Here is a 21,624-nt window from a genome sequence, read left to right as displayed (position 1 = left end):
GAGTAAGTTTTATGGCATCTTCTATTCTCCCTTTTTGGTGTGTCGTGGGAGCTCCCCTCATTGGTTAGAGAGGTTTTGTTAGGATGTCATGGTTCTTTCGTGGGGAAAAAAAGGAAAAAGGAGTGGCGAGCTGCTCTTTTATGCCTTTTTTGGACTGTTTGGAATGAAAGAAATAGTAAGGCGTTTGATAATGAGGGGCGGTCAATCCAAGGGTTGAAATCCTCCTTTGCTTGTAATCTTTGGGCTTGGTACAAGCTGCACGTAATTCCTAGTCCTCTATCCTTTGTTGACTTTGTGGAGTGTTTGGGTTTGGGCTAAGGGGGTTGTTGATGTTCCTCTTTGTATTTGTGTTGCTTTGAGGTGTTTCTTTGTATATGTCCTATGTACTTTGGAACGTTTTTTCCGGCGTTACTTATTGATTTTGATTACCTATATATATAAAAAAAAGAGATTAAGGGCAGAACTCGAATCAATTCTACAAACCTCTTCAGCAAGAAGCCGGTCCTGACATCATTAAACTTCAACTTAGCACTACCTACAGACTTACTGATTGTTACCCTCATGGGCTCCCATCTGTTTGGTAGAGATGCCAAAAGAATTAGAGCATGAACGTCATTATCGAAAACAATTTCACTAGATGACAATTGATTAACAATCATGTTGAACTCATTGAGATGTGTTGCCATCGAAACACCTTCTTCCATCTTTAAATGAAACAATTTCTTAATGAGAAATACCTTATTATTTGCAGACAACTTCTCATACATATCTAACAATACCTTCATCAATTCTACGGTTGATTTCTCCTTTGCCACGTTATGAACAACGTTCTTTGATAGTGTCAACCAAATAACTCTCAACATCGTATAGATAATCTTTGATTTGCATTCTCCAGAAAGCAAAATCTGTATCATCAAACTTCCTGATTTCATGTGTTGAACCATCTTCGCCAGCCATTGCTTTTAATCATAACCAAAAGCTCTAATACCAATTGTTAGGATTAAAACACCCTAATCCTATTTTTCGAAAGCGACAATAAACCAATGCGAAAAATTAAAGCACAAGAATACATGAGATTTATAGTGGTTCACTCTCTATGAGATGAAGGGAGGAGGCAGATGCTGGTTTGCAGTGGATTCAAAATCTTTTGAAATCTCTGTAGAGGTGTTTGGGGAGAGATGTAAGGGAATCATTGTGGAAAGGAGTAGAGGCTTTACTTCATGGGTCAGGTTTGGAAGCTTCAGCTTGTGTTGCTTGTTGGAAGGGGTGGAGGCTTGCTGCAGGGGTGTCATTGTGCAGGGTCTGGTCAAAAGGTGGGAAGATGGGGAAAGGAGGTTTAAGCTGGAAAGTCGAGTAAATGAGGCAGGTAGATTCTTATTGTGTTCTGTGGTGGACCAGGAATCAAAGAGATACTGCCTAGTGTTTCCAGAAGGAAAAGGTATTATGGGAGGATGGGTTTTGTTGGCTGAAAAGCTCCGCTCCCTTGGCGTTATGTCTCGGGATGAGCCTTGGGGAAATGCTACTTTCTATGGGACAGGGAGTACAGTTGGGGAATCTGCAGGAAAAGCCCAAAAATCCTATGTTGATGTGGTGAAATCAAGAGAGAAAAAGATAGGGGAAAGACTTTGGTTACAATTGGGAGAGAAAGAATTCTCAAGTGAGAGGAAATTAATGGACCGATGTCTGGTTGGCAGTTGGGGACATACTCCACTGTCGGATTCAGATATGTATGCTTTTGAAAGCTGGGGGAGAACCCATTGGAATATTAAAGGAGGGTTAAAGTTTGCGAGGATAGGGGGCCCTCTCTTGCTGATCGAGTTTGAAAATAAAGATGAGGCGAACAAGGTGCTTTTAAGAGGAAGCAGATGGTTCAAGGAATCGACTCTGCATTTGGACAGGTGGGACCCAAAAGTGGGGTGTTCTCAAAATGGCGAGAGAGCCGAGAGTGTTTGGGTGAGAGTCGTGGGATTGCCGTTGCATTTTTGGAGTCAGGAAGCTTTCAGAAAGATAGGGGACTGTTGCGGGGGGTTCGTCGCAGTGGATGAAAATACTGCCAAGTGCAATGAGCTAAGGTGGGCCAGAATATTATTGAGATTTGTAGGGGAAGAGTGGCCGAGTACCATGCAAGTAGTAGTGGGATCACTGTGTTACGCTCTCCAGCTATGGTGGGAGGTGAAACCAGGCCTGTCGGAAGTGGTTCCGGCGAAAAGTAAAGAAAAGGGTAAGGAGCGGGAGGTTAGGGATGACGAAGAAGGAGATACACGCGCCGGATTCAAAAGGGTGAGAGAAAAGACGTGTGGGGCACCTGCAAAAGTGGATGTGAAGTACAAAGTGGGGGAAGGAAGCTGCAACAAGCAAGCGCAGTCCTCTGGTACTGTGTCGGGAGCAGCAACAGAGATGGATGGGTCAACAGGAGACCAATCTTCAGCTCGGGGGAAGAGTCCTTGCTCTGGGCTTGGAGGAAATTTGCCACTGGGCCGGCAAGGTGTATCGGGCTGGGTAAGAGAGCCCGAAGTGGAGGGCCAAGGGTTTAAAAGCTCAGAGAATATGGGCCGGCCCAATCTGAAGCTTATTAAAAGTCTGGGGGGGAAGGCCCGACCCTCTTTGAAGATTGCAAAAGAGGTTAGGGCTCCCGATGGGTGTTACAGTGGAGGAGGAGAGCAGGAGGGGGATTTGTTTGGCTCAACGCCGGGATCGCATCGCCCGACCATCAACTTTTCAGAAATCACCGACGAGGCGTTATTGGAGGAGGCCTCCAGGTATTCCGATCAAACCCATTCTCCTTCTCTGTCTTTGGGGAAACGGGGTATCCCTCTCTTTTCTACTCCTTCTGGGTGGGATGGGGAAGGTGCTGTCATGGTTAGGGTTCCCGACAGGGGAACAGCTTCAGATGACGGAGGGGGAGCAGTCATGGATCCGCTAAGGGTGATTTTGGCAGATGGCAGGGAGGAGGTGGTTTTGAATTTGGTGGGTAGAGGGTCTGGGAATACCGAGGAATTACCAGTAGGGACTTTGGAAAGAGCTTCCCAAGAGGACGAGGAGGAGAGAGGCCAAGAGGGGGATCTGTGTTGGCAGTCCAGTAGTTTGGCTAAATTTAGCCGCTATCTAGGGATGCCGACGGAGGGATTTGAAGGGGAAATATTGTTCCTGCTCAAAAGAATGAAAGAGAGGAAGCTTCAAAAAGGCAAGTTGGATGGCAGAAAAAGGAGGAAATTAGAGTTGTCAAAATTCGAAAGAGAATTGAGAAAATTGGAGTGGACTGTGAACTATATGGGAGGTGGAGGAGGAGGAGAAGGAGGGGGAAGCATGAGCAGGTCTAAATGAAGCTACGAATGATCACATGGAATGTAAGAGGGGCCAATAATTGCGACAAAAGGAAGGTGATCAAAGCCTTGATTAGGAAAAATAAGGTGGACTTGGTTTGTCTTCAGGAAACCAAGATTCAGGAAATGTCAATGGGCATTGTTAGGAGCCTAGGAGTGGGTAGGTTCCTTGATTGGGGAGCTGTAGACTCAAGGGGTGCAGCCGGAGGAATAGTGGTGATTTGGGACAACAGGATGTTGGAGTTGGTTGACATGCAAAAAGGATTGTTTTCCATTTCTTGCACTTTTAAGAGCTGCGAGGATGGTTTTATATGGACGTTTACAGGGGTCTATGGGCCAACTTTAAGGAGGAAGAGGGAGAGTTTTTGGGAAGAGCTGGGGGCCATTAAGGGGCTTTGGAATGGGCCGTGGTGCGTTGCAGGGGACTTTAATGCCATTCTGAGACCGGAAGAGAGCAGCAGAGGAGGGAGTTTGAACTCAATTATGAGAAGGTTCGCAGAAGTAATAGAAGAGTTGGAGTTAAAAGATCTGCCCATGGTGGGGGGCCCTTTTACTTGGACCGGAGGAACGGATAACCAGTCTTTTTCAAGGCTGGATCGTTTTTTGGTTAATGAGGAGTGGGATAGCCATTTTGGAGATGCGAGGTAGTGTCTTCTTCCAAGACCCGTATCCGATCACTTTCCGATCCTTATGGATGTTGGGGGTCTGAGAAGAGGCCCTACCCCGTTTAGATTCGAGAATATGTGGCTGAAAGCGGAAGGTGTAAAGGATCTTTTGAAACTATGGTGGGAGGAAGGCAGTTTCAGCGGATCCGCAAGTTTTATATTGGCTGAAAAACTAAAATTTATGAAGGTTAAGCTGAAGGAGTGGAACAGAAACAGTTTTGGAAGGGTTGAATATAGAAAGAATATGGCCTTGGAGCAGATGGAGTATTGGGACGCAAAGGAGAAAACTAGCAGGCTGTCATTGGAAGAGTTAGAAGCAAGAAACGAAGCGAAGGAAGAATATAAGAAATAGGTCTTACTTGAAGAAATCACGTGGAGGCAAAAATCTAGGGAAGTGTGGCTGAAAGAGGGAGATAGAAATACCGGCTTTTTCCACAAAATGGCCAACGCACATAGGAGGAGGAACAATGTGGACAGAATTAAGATAAACGGAGCTTGGCTCACGGAGGAGAATGATATTAGGGAAGGGATTGCCAATGCGTTTAAGACACTGTTATCTAACCCGGGGGATTGGAAGCCTTCAGTTTCTGGGCTGCAGTTTGAGATGTTGGAGCAGTTGGATGCTAATGCATTGGAGACTCCTTTTTTGGAAAAGGAGGTATTTGATGCTCTAGTGGGGTTGCAATGGGGACAAAGCCCCGGGGCCAGATGGATTCTCTATGGCTTTTTGGCTCTTTGCTTGGGATTTCGTAAAGGCTGATGTGATGGGCTTCTTTAAGGAATTTTACGAAAATGGCAAATTTGTCAAAAGCCTAAATGCTACATTCTTGGTCTTAATTCCAAAAAAAGTAGGGGCTGAAGCTTTAGGGGATTATAGGCCTATAAGCTTGGTGGGAAGCTTGTACAAGTGGTTGGCCAAGGTTTTAGCCAATAGGCTAAAAAAAGTGGTTGGAAAGGTGATCTCCAAAGCTTAAGGGGCGTTTGTGGAAGAGAGACAAATCCTAGATGCAGTGTTGATAGCTAATGAAGCCATTGATTCAACCCTTAAGAATAATGAGAGCGGCATTTTATGCAAATTGGATATAGAGAAGGCGTATGATAAAGTGGATTGGAATTTTATTCTCACAATCATGGAGAAAATGGGATTTGGGGAGAAATGGATTAGATGGATTCAGTGGTGCATATCCACTGCAAGTTTCTCAGTGATGATCAATGGAACCCCTACGGGTTTTTTTCAAAGCTCCAGGGGTTTGAGGCAGGGTGATCCCCTTTCCCCCTACCTATTTGTCATTGCTATGGAGGTCTTTAGTGTGTTCATTAAAAGGGCAGTAGAGGGAGATTTTCTATCTGGCTGTAGGGTGAAAGGTCGAAGCGAAGAAGGGGTCCTAATTTCCCACTTGTTGTTTGCTGATGACACACTGGTGTTTTGCAAACCTTCACAAGACCAGTTGACTCATCTCAGTTGGCTTTTTATGTGGTTTGAGGCGGTTTCAGGATTGAGGATAAACTTGGAAAAAAGTGAACTAATTGCAGTAGGGAGGGTGGAGAGTATGGATGATCTTGCTGGAGATTTTGGCTGTAGTCTGGGTAGTCTTCCAACCACCTATTTGGGGATGCCCCTGGGTGCGTCTTTTAAGTCAGTTACAGTTTGGGATGGTGTGGAAGAGCGCTTTCGAAGAAGGCTATCTATGTGGAAGAGACAATATTTATCCAAGGGAGGAAGGGCGACTCTCATTCGTAGTACACTTTCGAATTTACCCATCTACTTAATGTCTTTATTGTGTCTACCAAGCTCAGTTAGACGGAGATTAGAGAAAATCCAAAGGGATTTTCTATGGGGTGGGGGCAATCTGGATCATAAGCCTCACTTAGTAAGATGGGAGTTGGTGTGTCTAAGTAAGGCGAAAGGAGGTTTGGGGGTCAAAAGCCTTTCCCTCCTTAACAAGACTCTTCTTGCAAAGTGGAATTGGCATTTCGCAAATGAAAGAGAGGCCTTGTGGAATCAAGTGATTAGAGGCAAGTATGGAGAAGCTAGAGGGGGATGGTGCTTGCGGGAAGTGAGAGAGGCTCATGGGTTGGGTTTGTGGAAAGGAATTAGGATGGGCTGGAAGTTGGTGAGTGACAGGCTGGCTTTCATAGTAGGTAATGGGAGAAGGGTGAGTTTTTGGAGGGATAGATGGTGTGGGGAGTCTCCTCTGTGTATGACCTTTCCCTCTATTTTTGCTTTGACGGTTGAGAAGGAAGCGTGGGTGGCAGATATTTGGGATCCCTTGGTTGAGGGGGGAAGGGGGGGTTGGAACCCCTGTTTTTTAAGAGCTTTCAATGACTGGGAGATTGAGGAGGCGGAAAGATTTATGGAGAGGATTCAGAGTAAAAGAGTTGTTGAGGATGTGGAGGATACGGTATCCTGGACTGAAACCAAAAGCGGTAAATTCTCGGTCAAGTCCCTATTCATAGCTCTTGAGGCGGGTGGTTCATCTTTGTTTCCTTCAAGCTTTATTTGGAACGTGAATGTGCAGCCCAAGATAAGCTTCTTCGCATGGGAGGCTACTTGGGGAAAAGCCTTAACATTGGATTTAGTCCAGAAAAGAGGATGGGCCTTGGCGAACAGATGTTTTATGTGTCTTGAGAAAGAGGAGAACATAAACCACCTTCTTCTTCATTGGTCCAGGACGAGGGCGTTATGGGATCTTCTTTTTGCTCAATTTGGGGTGTCGTGGGTTATGCCTTTTTCAGTTAGCGATACCCTCCTAAGTTGGAATGGTTATTTTCTGGGCAAAAATTGCAGGAAGGTATGGAGAGTTGCCCCTCTTCACATTTTTTGGACGGTTTGGAAGGAGAGGAATAGATTGACTTTCAAGGATGAATCGTTGTCAATTCAGAGATTGAAACAATCTCTTATTCTTACCTTGTGGGCTGAGGCTAAATTGTTCATAGACGATTGTCCTCTTTCTATAGCTAACTTTATTGATTGGTTGGGGTCTAAGTAGGCTGTGGTAATCGGTTTTCTTTTTGTCCTTTGGCCTTTGATGGCGGGTGTACAGGTTTGTATACTTTGAGTCGCTATTTTAGCGCCTTTTTAATGAAATTCTTTTACTTATCAAAAAAATAAAATAATGGTTCACTCTCACTGTGAGAGTTATGTCTACTTGTAGTCGCTGTAGATTTTCACTATGATGAAAAGAGAATACAAGAGAATCCCAAAACGCCTCACCCTCTAGGTTTTTCTCTTTGGGTTTTTTTGTCTCTGTCAATACCAAAAAAAAAAAAAGAAAAAAACTCTCAAAGTTGAGTACCCTAAACATAATTTATATAGGGTTTCCAAATCACATGTGTAAAATCCCCAAAATACCCCAACTTAAAATACCCTTACTATTGGGATAATAACTAGGCTCCACACATATTAACAATTTTTTTGTCTTCTTACTACCTAGCTATTTTGGGGCGTTGTTTGTATACTTTGTGTATACTATTTTTGCCGCTTTTAGGCGTTTCTAATGCAAGCCCTTTTATTACCTATCAAAAAAAAAAAAAGGGCTCCTTGCAAGGATGAGATTGCCTCTTTGCAGCATTTGCAAAACTCCTTGGTATAGCACTCGAGAAATAATCTTATAAGCTGGTATAGCACCTTGGGAATAATCTTAGGCCATGCTACCTTGCATTTATTAGCTCTAATTTTAATTCAGTCTCCTTGGAATCATAATTTCTGGAGGTGTTTGTGGTGGGGACCGATGTTGAAATGTGAACTTTTTCTCTTCATGGTTCTGAGATTCTCCAACACTAAAGGTTTTTACCAACTCTGTTGACTCCGCAAAGATAAAACCTTGTATGGTGATACCTCATGCATCGCCACAAACCCCTTCATCTGCATGTTGATTTTGTCAGCTATCCATATAGAGCAGTTATCTTGGATGGTCTTGTGCTGATGCCATATGACCTGCTCCCATCCTTGTATTTTGACCATCCATATTAACATCTTTCTTCTTCATGGAACTACAGAATCCAAAGGAAAGAAACAAACCCATGTTAGTCTAGCAGTGTAGCCTCTTCTTTGGGAATGATGATTTATTACTCTAATTCGGGTTGTGTGGTGGGAAAGAAACGCGAGGATTTTTGAGGATAAAGTAAGGAATTTAGAGTATCTTTGGGACTCTATTGTTTTCCTTGCTTCTCTTTGGGCTTTCTGTTCCAAGGTTTTTAAGGGGACTCCCCTTAATGTGTTACAACTTGATTGGTTAGCGGTGTGTACTCCATAAGGAATGGTCCATTATAGAGAGTTAGCTTGTTTTACAGTGTAACTTCCTGTAGTTTAGTTTTCTTTGGCGGGAGGATTTCTCATCCTTCTTTTTGTACTTCTTTTTATCTATCAATATATCTCTGTGTCGTTTCCAATCAAAAAATATTTCTATGACTTTTATGCACTTAAAAGACAAGGGTTCTTGCTATACCCTTAGCTTTCTTACCAAGCTTACTTCAACCATGCTAGTTTCTCTTGTTCAAATCATAGAGTGATAAGGCAGCCCTACCCCATTCTGTTCATGTCAAATGCATTCATCGATTGCCATCTTCTTCCCTTATTTCAAATGTCTTTCACTTGATTGGACAAAATTTTTCTCTCCTGCTCCATTTTTCAATCCTTCAATCTTTTTGTCCACAACAAGGAACATAAGACTTCAAGAAGTTTTCTGTGAGCTCTTCATAAACATCATACTAAAACTTAATCCTAAAACCATTGCCTACTAAATTCCTGAAAAAGAATGGAAAGCTTCCTTGTTGGTCCTATAGACTTTCTGTAGCTTCAATCCATAAGTCTTCCTCCCCTGCATAGAGCAGTAACCACCTTCCTCTTCTCTGAACTTGTCTAATATAACCCTCCTACATGGATTGCCCTGTTCAACAATAAGACTCTACGATGACTTACCTAGCAGCTTTGATTCAGCAACAATAGGTTTTTGATATCTAACCCTGCCTTCCCAGACTTGTAAGGGCCAAAAATTAACCACTTTAACCAAGCGTTGAAATAAATTACTTGTTATTTTATTTTACTTTTTTTTAAAATATATTTTTATCAATATACAGTCTATATATGCTTGCTACTGCATGTAATTTATACCCTATTCATCATACTCTTGTCATGTATGCATTCTTTTAATAATATTTTGACCTCATAAGAAGCATAATTCTTTGTATTAAAATTTCATTTCAAAGTTTTTTTTTTATGTTTTGAATGCAATTTTTGTCATTTCTTTCGCAATTTTTCCTATATTGATATTTCTGTATGGTTGGATGGTTGATATTCCATTGGTGCCAATGTATTGGTTCTTGCATTCACTATAGATAGTAACTTTATTGGGTTAAGCATAACTGGAACTGAACCAACAGCAGCATTCATATTTTAGTTTTCTGTCTCTTATATCCCCTTCCACGTTATCCCCTCCCTGTATTTTGCTATAGAATTCTTAGATTTGGAAACTATGCTGCCTTCAGGACAGAAAGCCTTGGGAAAGAGAAAGCAGTCAGGAGAGCAGGGGAAGAACATGCCTTTACAAATTCCAACTTGAGCAGGATGTAAGTGGATTTGAAATCTCTATTTTTTTCATTAAAGTATTTACATGAACTCTGTGGATATGTTATCTAATCAAAATTGTAAATTAAAAATTGCTTGCATTTGCTGTGTCATGGCTTGCAGCAATTTATGTTTATTTGAAACATGGCCTTTTCCAAAACTTCATGCTTTACATGGATTTTGCTTTTTCTTGATAAGTAATGAAATTGTAAATTAAAGAACCAAAAGGGGTTTAACCCTAGTATACAAGTAGTATACACAGAGCAACTCAGGCAGTCTTTACATTGCATATGCATGTCTGTTGGTAGTTATTTTTCCTATCTTGAGCTTTTTTAGTGAGATTTCATGACTTAGGTAGTGACATGATCTAATTCTGGTTTTGATGGAGCTTTAATCCAACCTCACCCATCATCACCAGATTGCTTTGTTTCAGTCACCATTTGTGATCATCTCTGTTCCTAGGCTTTCATTAGGGTGTCTTTTAACAAAATTTCTGGGCCAAGGAAATTAAATTTCAATTCTGGTGAAGATAGTGGGGTATGATAGGCATAATAAGTAGGGAGCATTTAGGTAATTTGGTCCCTTTAAAGTACATGCAAAAGAGATCCAGTTTTGTACCTTTGTCCTCTAAATCTAACTGAATTTCATCTTACTGAACTGTAAATTCTAGAAACATTCAATGTCCAAGGAATAAGGATCATTCAACTTTGACTTATATTGATTAATCAATGTTTGACAATAATAGAATTTGCTGATACCGCCAACGTGGCCCAGTTGGTCAGGGTGAACACTGGGAAGTGTGGTCCCAATAAGTGACACATGGTCTTGGGTTCGAATCCTGCCACTGATGATGCCCTAAATTTACCTAGTGCTGGTTGTTGCTATGCGGTCAATACCCCGAGGTTTGGATCCCCATGGAGAGTCTTAAGGGCTTGGCCATGAAAGGTTCCTCAGTTATCATACATAAAAAAAAAAAAAAAATAGTATTTGCTGATTGGCTTAGCTCAAAGTAAGGGGAGAGAACTTGTTTTTTGTTATTCTCTCCTCTTCAAGGATGCTTTCTTTGGCGGCAAATGTATACATCATGTGTTATATATATATATATATATGTACACACACACTATTTGCCTTTAAAAGAAAATAATATATGAAATTATTCTGTATATTATTCTTTTATCAAAAGGAATATATACCAAATAGGAGTTTGAGACAATTTCATATTCACATTTGATATATGAAATATTCGCATTTAATGCATTCGCCAAATGCACTTCATGTGGAAACTTATCTAAATTACATCCCTTAGAAATTTAAGTTTCAAGTAAAGGAATAAGAAATAAGCATCCACTGTCTACAATCCTAGGTCCATAGTGCTTGTATTGGCGGATCTTTAGGAGTTAAAGATTTGAATTAGTTTAGAAGTCAAACTTTGTATTTTAAGAGATTTTCAATTCAGTTTCTTGATTTCTAGAGATTCTATAGGTTTCCTATTTTTTCTGCCTTTCTTTACCGAATGTGCACTTGTATATATACATTTTTTTTTCTGGGTAATAAAAATAATACTTTTCTCTACAATTCTTTTTCATGGTATCAGAGCTGTTGAACTGGGGCGCTTTTTTTCTTATCTAGAGACGTTTGTACCTATTTTATTCTCGGCATTTGGTTAGAGAATTTTTTTCTGGGTTCAATGTCTGTTTGTCAAGATCTTAGTATTTGACTGAGATTTTTTTTTTCTCTCTCTTTGCTTTCATCTTCTTTATCTTCGTGTTCTCTCTTCTCTGAAAAATGTCGGAAGGATCTAGGACAACATCATTTGAGATTTCTTCAAACTTGAACATATTGAATGGAAGCCTTGACAACTTGACACTTTAGATCACTACAGAGAAATTGAATGGAAAAAATTTCCTGGAGTGGTCTCATTCTGTGAAGCTATTTCTTTGGAGTAAGAAGAAGATAGGCTACATTTTAGGAACAATTAAGGCTCCCAAGACCACTGATCCTCTTTTTGAATCATGGGACTCTAAGAACTCCGTGATCATGTCTTAGCTTCTTAATTCTATGCAACCTGAGATAGGAAAGCCATTCTTATTTTTGTTTATAGCCAAGGATATCTGAGATGCCATGGTGAAGACTTATTCAAAGAAGGGGAATGCTATACAATTTTTTGAACCGAAGTGCACAATTCACGAGACCAAACAAAGAAATCTAAACAATCTCTTGTGCTTTAATATATTGTAATTTTTGTGGGAAGAATTGGATGTTCTCCAACATTGGGAGATGGAATTGCCAAGACATGCTTCAAAGCTCATAGAGATTCTTGAACGAGAAAGAATCTTTGATTTCTTGGCTGGATTAAGACCTGAGTATGATGAGGTCCAAAATAGGTTGCTAGGCAAGGATGTAGTTCCAGATTTGCATGAGGTATTCTCCGTCATACGAGATGAAGAGAGTAGACGGGCCATGATGTTGAGATCCAATAATGAGCCAGATCAGTTATCACTCAAAGCTTCTCATGAAAATACCATAGGAAACAAGAAGAATGATTGTTGGTGTGACTTTTGCAACAAGGATAATCATACTAGAGAAATGTGCTGGAGAATAAACAGATTACTGCCTCACATGGATAAGAAGAATCAGAAGGGAAAAACCAGTCCAAGACGGGGAAAGGCTTCCATACTGACTCAACTGGTGCTCAATCTTCCAAACTCGTTGCAGCTGCCACCGAAAACTTGCCCTTCACGAAATATCAATTGGAGCTTTTCTATAAACTGTCGGGAAAAATTGAGGTTCCTTCGTCAACTTTGTCAACCTTGTCAGCCTCTTGTGCCTTTGCATAATCATGTATAACCAAACCTATTATGTGCATGACATCAGTTCTAAAGAATGTTCCTTGGATTGTTGACTCCAAAGCAAGTGATCATCTGACTCAAGAGTCAAAACTCTTTTAACTCATATATCCCTTGCTCTGGAAAACAGAAGGTTCTCGTGGAAAATGGCTCGAATATACTAGTGCATGGAAAAGAGAGTGTAGCCATTAATAAAGACATTACTCTTGACTTTGTTTTACATGTTCTTGAGATGTAAGTGAATTTGTTGTCCATTAGCAAGCTTACGAAGTCTTAAAACTGTTCAGTGACGTTTTCCTCGAATTGGAGTGTTTTTTTAGGATCTTACTATGGCAAAGATGATTGACAGTGCCGAGGAAAGAGAAGGCCTGTACCACCCGATTTCGCAAGAATGGGAGAGTTGAGCATACCAAGTAGAAGGAGGTCTAACCAGAGAACATGAGATTAGGTTGTAGCATGAAAGATTAAGACATTTAAGTTTTGCTTCTTTAAGAATAATGTACGTTGGATTTGTTTAAGAGTTTTTATTTGTCTTTTCTTGAGTGTGAAATTTGTGAATTTGCAAAGAGTCATCGTGTTCCATACCCGTTGAGAAATAATAGATGTGATTTAGTGAAGGATGTGGGACTTTAGAGAGTAATCCTCATTTAGTGAAATGGACTACTATTGGTTTAGACAAGGGAAAGGGGGATCTAGGAGTTAGATGCCTTCACTCACTAAATAAGGCCTTTGTAATTGGAATTGGCGATTTGCTATAGAAATGGATGTCTTTTGGAAAAAGATTGTTTGTGGTAAATATGGAGGGATGTTTTCTGGAGAAAGATTATTAATGGTAAATATGGGGAAATGGAAAGGGGTTGGTGCTCAAAGGAAGTGAGGAGTAGCTATGGTGTTGGGTTATGGAAGGCTATAAGGAGTTTGTGGGAGTTAGTCTTTTGTTATATATCCTTCATGGTGGGCAATGAGAGGAGGGTTAAGTTTTGGAAAGACAAATGGTGTGCTAATGAACCTTTATGTGTTTTTTCCCCCTCCTTATTTGCCCTAGCTAGCTCCAAAGAGGCTTGATTGGCAGACTTGTGGATGCACTCTAGTGAGGGGGTGTTTGGATTCCTAACTTCTCTAGGCTTCTCAATGATTGGGAGATTGAGATTGTGGAGTGCTTTTTGTCAAGGTTTCAAGATAAGTTGGTTGTTGTGGAAAGGGAGGACAAGGTGCGTTGGATGGAAACAAAGAGTAGATCCCTCTCTTGTTAAGTCCCTTTACTCTATCTTTGAGGTAGGAAGTGTAGAGTTGTTCCCAACAAGTGTTGTGTGGAATCCATGGGTTCCTTCTAAGGTAAGCTTTTTTGCTTAGGAGGCAACGTGGGAGAAAGTTTTGACTTTAGACCAACTTGAAAGGAGGGGTTGGTCTTTAGCCAATAGATGTTTTCTTTGTTATTTATGAAGAGTCAATTGATCACATCCTTTTACATTGTGGAAAGGCAAGGTCATTATGGGAGCTCTTGTTCTCTTTGTTTGGGGTGTATCAGGTGATTCGTTTTACAAGTAGAGAGACTCTTTTAGAGTGATACGACTCTTTTGATGGAAGAAAGTGGACAAAAGTTTGGAGAGTAGCACCTTTATGTTTTTTTTTCAGACAATATGGAAAGAGAAAGATAGAAGACCTTTCGAGAACGTGGAGCTCTTTGTTCAAAAGCTGAAATTCTCATTTTTGTGCAACTTGTTATCTTGGACCAATTTGCTTATAGGAAAAACATCTCTATCCTTAGTTGATTTTATTGATTGGTTGGGTTCGGATTGAGGGAGAGAGTAATTTTTTGTTTTCCCTGTCCTTTTTGGCGCTTTTTGGTGGCTATTGTATACATCACGTGTACTTTGATATGCTCTTTTTGGTGCTTTAATTACTATTTTCATTTACCTATGAAAAAAAATGTTGAGGAGATAAAAATGATCAAGTTGAAGCTTGCCAAAGAATTAGAGATCAAAGACTTGGGCAGTTTGAGGTATTTCCTTGGCATTGAGGTGGTTAAGGTCAAAGAAAGGTATCTATGTGTCACAACAAAAAGACATCCTCGACCTCTTAAACGAGGTTGGAATGTTGGGATGCAAACTTGAAACTACACCCATCAATCCTTATCATAAGTTGGGCGTTGACCCCTCAAGAACACCTATAGACAAGGGACAATATCAACGATTGGTGGGAAAACTGATTTATTTGTCTTATACTCAACTTGACATAGTTTATGTCGTTGGCCTTGTTAGTCAATTCATGCACACTCCAATGAACTATCAAATGGAAGTAGTGACTCACATTCTCAGGTACTTGAAATATACTCTAGGCAAAGGTCTTCTATTTGAGAAACATGACCATTATCGTGTTGAAGCCTATATCAATGCAGGTTGGGGTGGCTCACTCACAGACGTGCGTTCTACATCAGACTATTGCACTCTAGTTGCTGGAAATTTGGTTACATGGAGAAGTAAAAAACAACAGTGGTCTCTCGCTCTGGTGTTGAAGCAGAATTTAGGGCTATGGCTCTTAGGATTTGTGAGCTAATGTGGCTCGACATTCTTCTGAAAGAACTACATGTAAAAGTGGATGAACCTATGAGATTGTACTATGACAACAAGGCAACAATAAGTATTGCACATAATCCAGTACAACATGACAGGACAAAGCACATTAAGATTGACTGACACTTCATCAAGGAGAAGATTGATGGAGTGATCTGCACACCGTTCATAGCCTCCAAGTTACAACTAGCAGATGTGTTCACTAAGGGCTTACCTTCTAACACCTATTCTCCCTTAATTGACAAGCTGGACATGTTATACATCTTTGAACTAGCTTGAGGGGGAGTATTGGCAAATCTTTAAGAGTTGAAGATTTGAATTAGTTTAGAAGTCAAACTTTGTATTTTAGGAGATTTTAATTTCAGTTTCTTGATTTCTAGAGATTCTATAGGTTTCCTATATTTTCTGCCTTTCTTTACCGAATGTACACTTGTATATATACACTTTTTTTTTTTTTTTCTGAGCAATGAAAATAATACTTTTCTCTGCAATTATTTTTCAGCTTGATCTTTTGAATTCTTACTCCATGCCACAACTCTCTCATGTGCCATGGTCCCATTGTGCTCCAAGTCACGGAGATTAAGTCCGTTTGACTTTCAGGTCTGATTATGCCTATTCCTAATCCTAAATGGAATGTAATGACATAGGGATTCAAACACTGCTTGTTTGCCTTTTAGTAGATCTCCATAAATTCAAACCATTTAGACACTTCACAATTTCTACCTTTCAAAATCTAGCAAGTGTATAGAGGAACAACGCTTATTCCAATATACAAACTGAACTCTTATCTACCACAACTTTTCTCCAATTTATCCCTCACAAATACCCGTAGCCACATATTAAGCAAAGCATTATTAAGAACCATAAAGTTTCTGATACGCTTATTCCAATTTACAAAATACATGCTCCATGTATCATGTTTCAATGAGACAATTATTGACTGTACCTTCAACCAAAATTCTACCCTTTACCAAAATTCATTTTATCTGCTGAACTATTTCTCTATTATTCTCCAATTTATCCCTCACAAATACCTGTTGCCGCATGTTAAGCAAAGCATTATTAAGAACCATAAAGTTTCTGATAGCCTATTAAAAAAATTATTAAGAACCATTAAGTTTTTTACCCAGCCTACCTGCTTCTATTGAGGTACATACAGTCGCCCAGTTCACCAGATGTGACATACTACCTGCTTCCCCTCTATCCCACAGAAAATCCCTTGGTGCTTCTATAGCCTGAGGTGAATTGATGCTGGTGTTACAAGGGAAGGCAAGGAGTAGCCAAGCAAGCTTGAGAAGGTACTACAAATGAGAGGGTACCATGGAAAAGAAGATGATGGAACTGGAGGAGATTTATAGTGACTCTGGCATGCTGTTGCAGTGCTTATAAGTGTATAAAAACTATGATATGGACCAGGGATTAGATACCTCCTCATAATCATCAGGCTTAGATATAAGGTGTTCTTCTTGATTTATATTCTGGCTGTTGGCCTGATGTGTGGTTAATGAATTGGTGCTCAATTTTAGATTTTTGAAGTAAGCCCCCACCTAAAAATCTAACAGTTAATGAAGCAACTAAATTTGATTACCCTAGGAATCTTGACAGTTGGTTTTCTTGAATTGGTGTGTAGAAGGTTCTCATCTGATTAGCTGTTCACTTGTTCTATAGGGGCCGATAATCAGATGCTCATTGCATGCCCGTCTGTTGCCTATGATTCCCACCAGATTTATGAAAACAATCCAACTTATGATAAATTCTTCTGTATACTACCACTTGGATTATACAGGTTAAGGAGTTACAAAAACAGTTACAAGAAGAGATTGACTTGAACTTGGCACTAGCAAGTGCAGCTGAACACTCTTCATCACCCTTTTCTGACTCTTTCCAGCTTCCAGCTAAGGTTACTTTCTCTATATTTGGTTTTTATTCTTTTAAACTTCTTTGTGTTGTCATATTTAGTTTTTCCAATGTGGATTGCAGGCCCAAGAGCTTTTGGATAGCATAGCTGTTCTGGAGATCACGGTATCAAAGCTTGAACAAAAATTGGTTGCCTTGAATTATCAGCTTACTCAGGAGAGGAATGAGCGCCGACTTTCTGAATATCATTTAAGGCATTTTCCCCATTCTGTTTCATCAGGGCTTCACTGTTGTCCTGCACATTCAACAAAGATGGTATTCTCTTATATTTTCCAAATTTTAAAAGATTCTTTACTGGTTCTTGAGTTTTTAACTGAACAACTGAAAATTTGTTCTACTCTTTTGATTTATACTTGATCTAGCCTTCTACCTGGATTATGCTGTTATATCTTGAGTTTGATCGAGCGGAGACTTTTGAATAAGTTTTTTTTTACTAAACACTAGATCTAGAGTACATACTACTAGTGTACTGTTTGAGGTTCTGCAGTCCTATCTGTCTTTCAAAAAGTTAAAAGATAAAAGAGAAATGAAAAGAAAGTTAATACTGAACTTTTTGTTGCAGATAATTGAACCACATGGTGGAGACGGAGAGGATGGAGAAATGGATGATCTGCCTCTATGGTTAGATGTGAATGAAGATCCAAGTAATGATTATTTTGTGGAGAATCTTTGGCATCATCCTAATCAACTGTCAGAAGAAATGGTGCAGTGCATGAGAGACATATTCCTCTTTTTAGCAGATTCGTCAAAGCTTTCTTCCTCTGAGGGTGTGGCTTCACCTCGAGGTCACCTATCCTATTCTTCTTTAGCATCTTTCTCTGACTCATCCATATTGGCTTCTCTAGTAAGGAGTCCCTCAGTTGATTTGCATAATGTTTCTGAAATCTTTGCAAGAGATGGCATGTTTGATCCTTATAGCATTCCTGGAAAGGTGGATTGGACAAGAAGTATAGGAACCTACAGCATGGCAGCTGAAGTCTCTTGGATGTCAGTTGGAAAGAAACAGCTTGAGTATGCTGCTGGAGCTTTCAAAAGATTTAGGTTTACTACTTAGATCTCTATTTTGAGACTAAAAATCTAAATTCCTGGTTCTTAGTTTCTTGCTTGCAGTGGGATTTTATTTACTTATGGATCTGTCTTTTGATTCCTGCTTTGATTAGGTTGCTGCAAAACCTGATTGGTTAAATAGAGAAATACAAGTTGTTCTCACAGCATGTTTTGAGAAAACTGAGCTTGAATCATGTTAATAAAGGACATTTTTAGAATTGTTAGTGAGCCTAGCATCTAGAATTCAGTATATCAAGTCAATTCTAACTGAGAAATTTATATAAAATTGCGTCAGTTAAGAGGCCTTACCTGTTATTGGTTTTATTCTTCTGGTTTGTTTTCTATACAGGTTGCTTGTTGAGCAGTTAGCTAGAGTGAACCTGTCCTGTATGAGCTGCATTGAGAGGATGGCTTTTTGGATCAATTTGTATAATGCCTTGATTATGCATGTAAGTCTTATTCAAACTTCTATCCTCCTAAATGGCATTTTTTTTGCTCATGTGTGGTTAAGCTGTTGATAGATTTATTTATTTATTTATTTATTTTTAAATGGGTAATGGTTAAGCTGTTGATGGTGGAACATCTAGAAGATTTTGTGTTTAGAACAAACTGGTATATATCTAAGTATTGAGTTGAGTGAGCCATTTTCGAGTTTGTAAGCAATAGTTGAATATATTTTCTGGGTAGAAAGCAGTGGAGGCCTTGGCATATTATTCCTCAATTTCTTTGTATCTGCATGCCAATTTGCTTGATGGATATTAGCTTTTAATTAAGTCTGATCTATCTGCAATTCTAACACTTAATTGTGTTTCGCAACTCTAATTATTTTTACTTCTTTGCCTTTTATGTCTCTATTTTCTCAGGCTTATTTAGCGTATGGAGTTCCAACAAGTGATATCAAATTATTTTCCTTAATGCAGAAGGTTTGATCTTGTAATTCTTCTCCTTATTATTGTCCTTATTTAGCGTATGTCTCTATTTGCTTTTTTTAATTCTAAATAGCCTTTTGCTTTTGGTATTCAATATGTTTAGCTTTTGTTTGTGGGAGGATTCCTCATCCTTCTATTGTATTTCTTAATTTCTATTTCAATATAATTCATTGCTGTTTCCTATAAAAAAAAAAAGGAAAAAATTCTTCACCATATTGCTCTCTATCTCTGTCTCAGTTTTTTCTGGCTCGCCTTTGGATTATGTGCCTGTTCTGTCTTCTGCCCACAGAATGATGCTACTATGGTCATAAATTTTTATAAGTTTCTTTTATGTGTGTGTCTCAAGCAGAAAACTTGTGAGATCAGGGTTGAGATTGAGAAGAAGAAAAAGAAAATATAGAAATTTTTTATTTTTTATTTATCAATAAGTATATAATTGTATTGCAAAGAGGCGCTAAAATAGCGACTTACCGAATTACAGTATAAAGGGACTTACCCCCTTACAAAAGGGCCCATACAACAAGGGAAAAAACAAAAAAAATCCTCTCCCTTAATGCATACACACCCACTCTATAAAATCTATTAAGGTCGAAGGACTATCTTTTATCCACAATTTGGTTTCCGACCACAATAAATACATAAAAGATACTTTCAGCCTTTGAATGGACAGCCCGCAATCCTCAAAAGCAATTGAATTTCTAGCCTTCCACATAACCCAAAACAAGCATAATGGTCCCAATTGCCATGCCACCTTCCTCTTCTTTTCCACAAAAGAGCCCCTCCATCCTAAAAGGGTTTCCTTGACCGAAAGAGGAAAAACCCACGAAACTCCAAAAAAAGAAAGGAACAACATCCACACTTCCCTTGTATTTTCACAATGAATGAGAAGGTGGTCAATTGACTCCTCACACTTATGGCATAAAAAACATCTATTTGCCATAACCCAACCTCTCTTTTGCAGACGATCCAAGGTTAGAACTCTCCCCCAAGAAGCCTCCCACGCAAAAAAGGCTCAGTTTGGGCTGCACACAAGAGTTCCATATAATCTTCGAAGGGAAAAAAGCAAGAGACCCCGGCTGCATGGTCCTATACAAAGATTTTACCGAGAAAACCCCATCCTTTGATTCCATCCACTTCACCCTATCCTCATCCACCCTAACCTTCTTCCCCTCCAAGCAAAAAAACAGCCTTTCCACTTCTTCCAACTCCCAATCGTTGAAAGGTCTATTGAAACAAGGGTTCCAACTTCCCCCCCTTTCCCCCTCGGCTGTCCACACTTCATTTACCCAAGCCTCTTTGTTCGAAGCTAAAGCAAATAAAGAAGGAAAAGCCTCGCACAAAGGGATGGTTTCACACCACTTGTCTTTCCAAAACTTCACCTTCTCACCATCACCCACTACAAAACCAAAAGAAGGGGTTACTAGATGTCCCATTTTACTTATTGCCTTCCACAACCCAACTCCGTAGGCCTCCCTAGTTTCACAAGATCTCCACCCTCCTCTCCCCGTATTTTCCTCTAATTACTTGGTTCCAAAGTGCCTTTCTTTCATTTGCAAAGCGCCAAACCCATTTGCCAAGGAGAGCCCTATTGAAAGCCCCAAGACTCTTAACTCCCAACCCTCCGCTTCTTTTGTCTAAACACACAATTGGCCATCTTACTAAGTGCGGTTTTTGCTCAAGAGCCCCACCACCCCACAAAAAGTCCATTTGGATCTTCTCCAATTTGATTCTAACCACCCTAGGCAACTGGAAAATAGACATAAAATAAATCGGCAAATTTGGCAAATCAGAAAATATAGAAATTATTATGCTACCAATTTAACCCAAAAGTTTAAATTATTAGGTAACGAGCCTACAATATATATTGTGCTAATACCTCCCTTCATATGTAACTCTGTACCAGAATGTGGAGAGGTTAATCATGGATCATAGAGTATAGATAAATGGATGGAGAATAAATAGATGAAGAGACTCGAGTGGGACTTGAACTCAAGACTCATGTTGAGCTATTAATTTAACCCAAAAACTTAAAATATTAGATAATGGGCTCACAGTGTATATTTGGCTGAAAAAAATATTTAAGTTTTTCTAATTAGACCTCCTTATGCCTTCTCATATATTTATATTGTTAAGCAAAAACAATAATACCCCCATGATTAATAAATGCAATAACTCTTAACACCTCCCCTCAAGCTGGAACATAGGCGTTAAACATGTTTACATTGGAACATACTCAATGAGAGGTACTATGAGCCGATGTTTTCCTAATAATGTTGCTTAACTGTTATCAGAGTGTAGTTAAGGTGTAAAAACATATTCTAGCATCAACAAATCTTGAATGAAATGAAAATTGTCAAAGTACATTGGGAGTGAACATTAATGGTCAATTCTTTAGGAGTTGCAAACTCTTGACATCTCAAAAACATTAGTACTGTCCTCAAGCTTAGCACTAGAATGAGTAACCATAATCTGTTTCTTATTGTGCTGAGTAACAATATTACCCTTAACTGAGGTGCAATAGCCAGATGTAAGACCAATCACAAAACCAATCACAAATACAGAAGAAGAGGGCTTAGGCCGTTTTCAGATGCCCCCTTGAGATAACACAAAATACAACAACTGACCTCAAAATGAGATTGTCAAAGGACCTGGATGTTCTGGCTAATCAAATAAGACAAGTAATATCTAGATGAGTAACTGTAACACATTAATTTCCAATAAGACATTGATAGCATCCAACATCAATTATTTATTTATT

The 21,624-nt window shown here is 39.5% G+C and overlaps 1 protein-coding gene across 2 annotated transcripts in view; it reads left to right on the top strand.

Moving 5' to 3' along the window:
- Window positions 1-21,624, top strand: part of LOC100243916 (uncharacterized) — a 36,838-nt gene that overhangs the window by 10,691 nt on the left and 4,523 nt on the right. The window contains exons 3-8 of one of the 2 annotated variants that reach the window (XM_010657762.3): window positions 9,476-9,556; window positions 16,760-16,873; window positions 16,954-17,145; window positions 17,453-17,931; window positions 18,287-18,386; window positions 18,801-18,860. In XM_010657762.3, the coding sequence (XP_010656064.1) occupies window positions 9,476-9,556; window positions 16,760-16,873; window positions 16,954-17,145; window positions 17,453-17,931; window positions 18,287-18,386; window positions 18,801-18,860 (1,026 nt within the window). The remainder of the gene's footprint in view (window positions 1-9,475; window positions 9,557-16,759; window positions 16,874-16,953; window positions 17,146-17,452; window positions 17,932-18,286; window positions 18,387-18,800; window positions 18,861-21,624) is intronic. The other variant, XM_010657763.3, reaches the window with a different exon arrangement.

This window comes from Vitis vinifera, chromosome 11 (assembly GCF_030704535.1).
Source record: "Vitis vinifera cultivar Pinot Noir 40024 chromosome 11, ASM3070453v1".
NCBI classification, from domain to species: domain Eukaryota; kingdom Viridiplantae; phylum Streptophyta; class Magnoliopsida; order Vitales; family Vitaceae; genus Vitis; species Vitis vinifera.
Note: the sequence above shows the minus strand (reverse complement) of the source record. Positions and strands in the feature narration are given on the sequence as shown.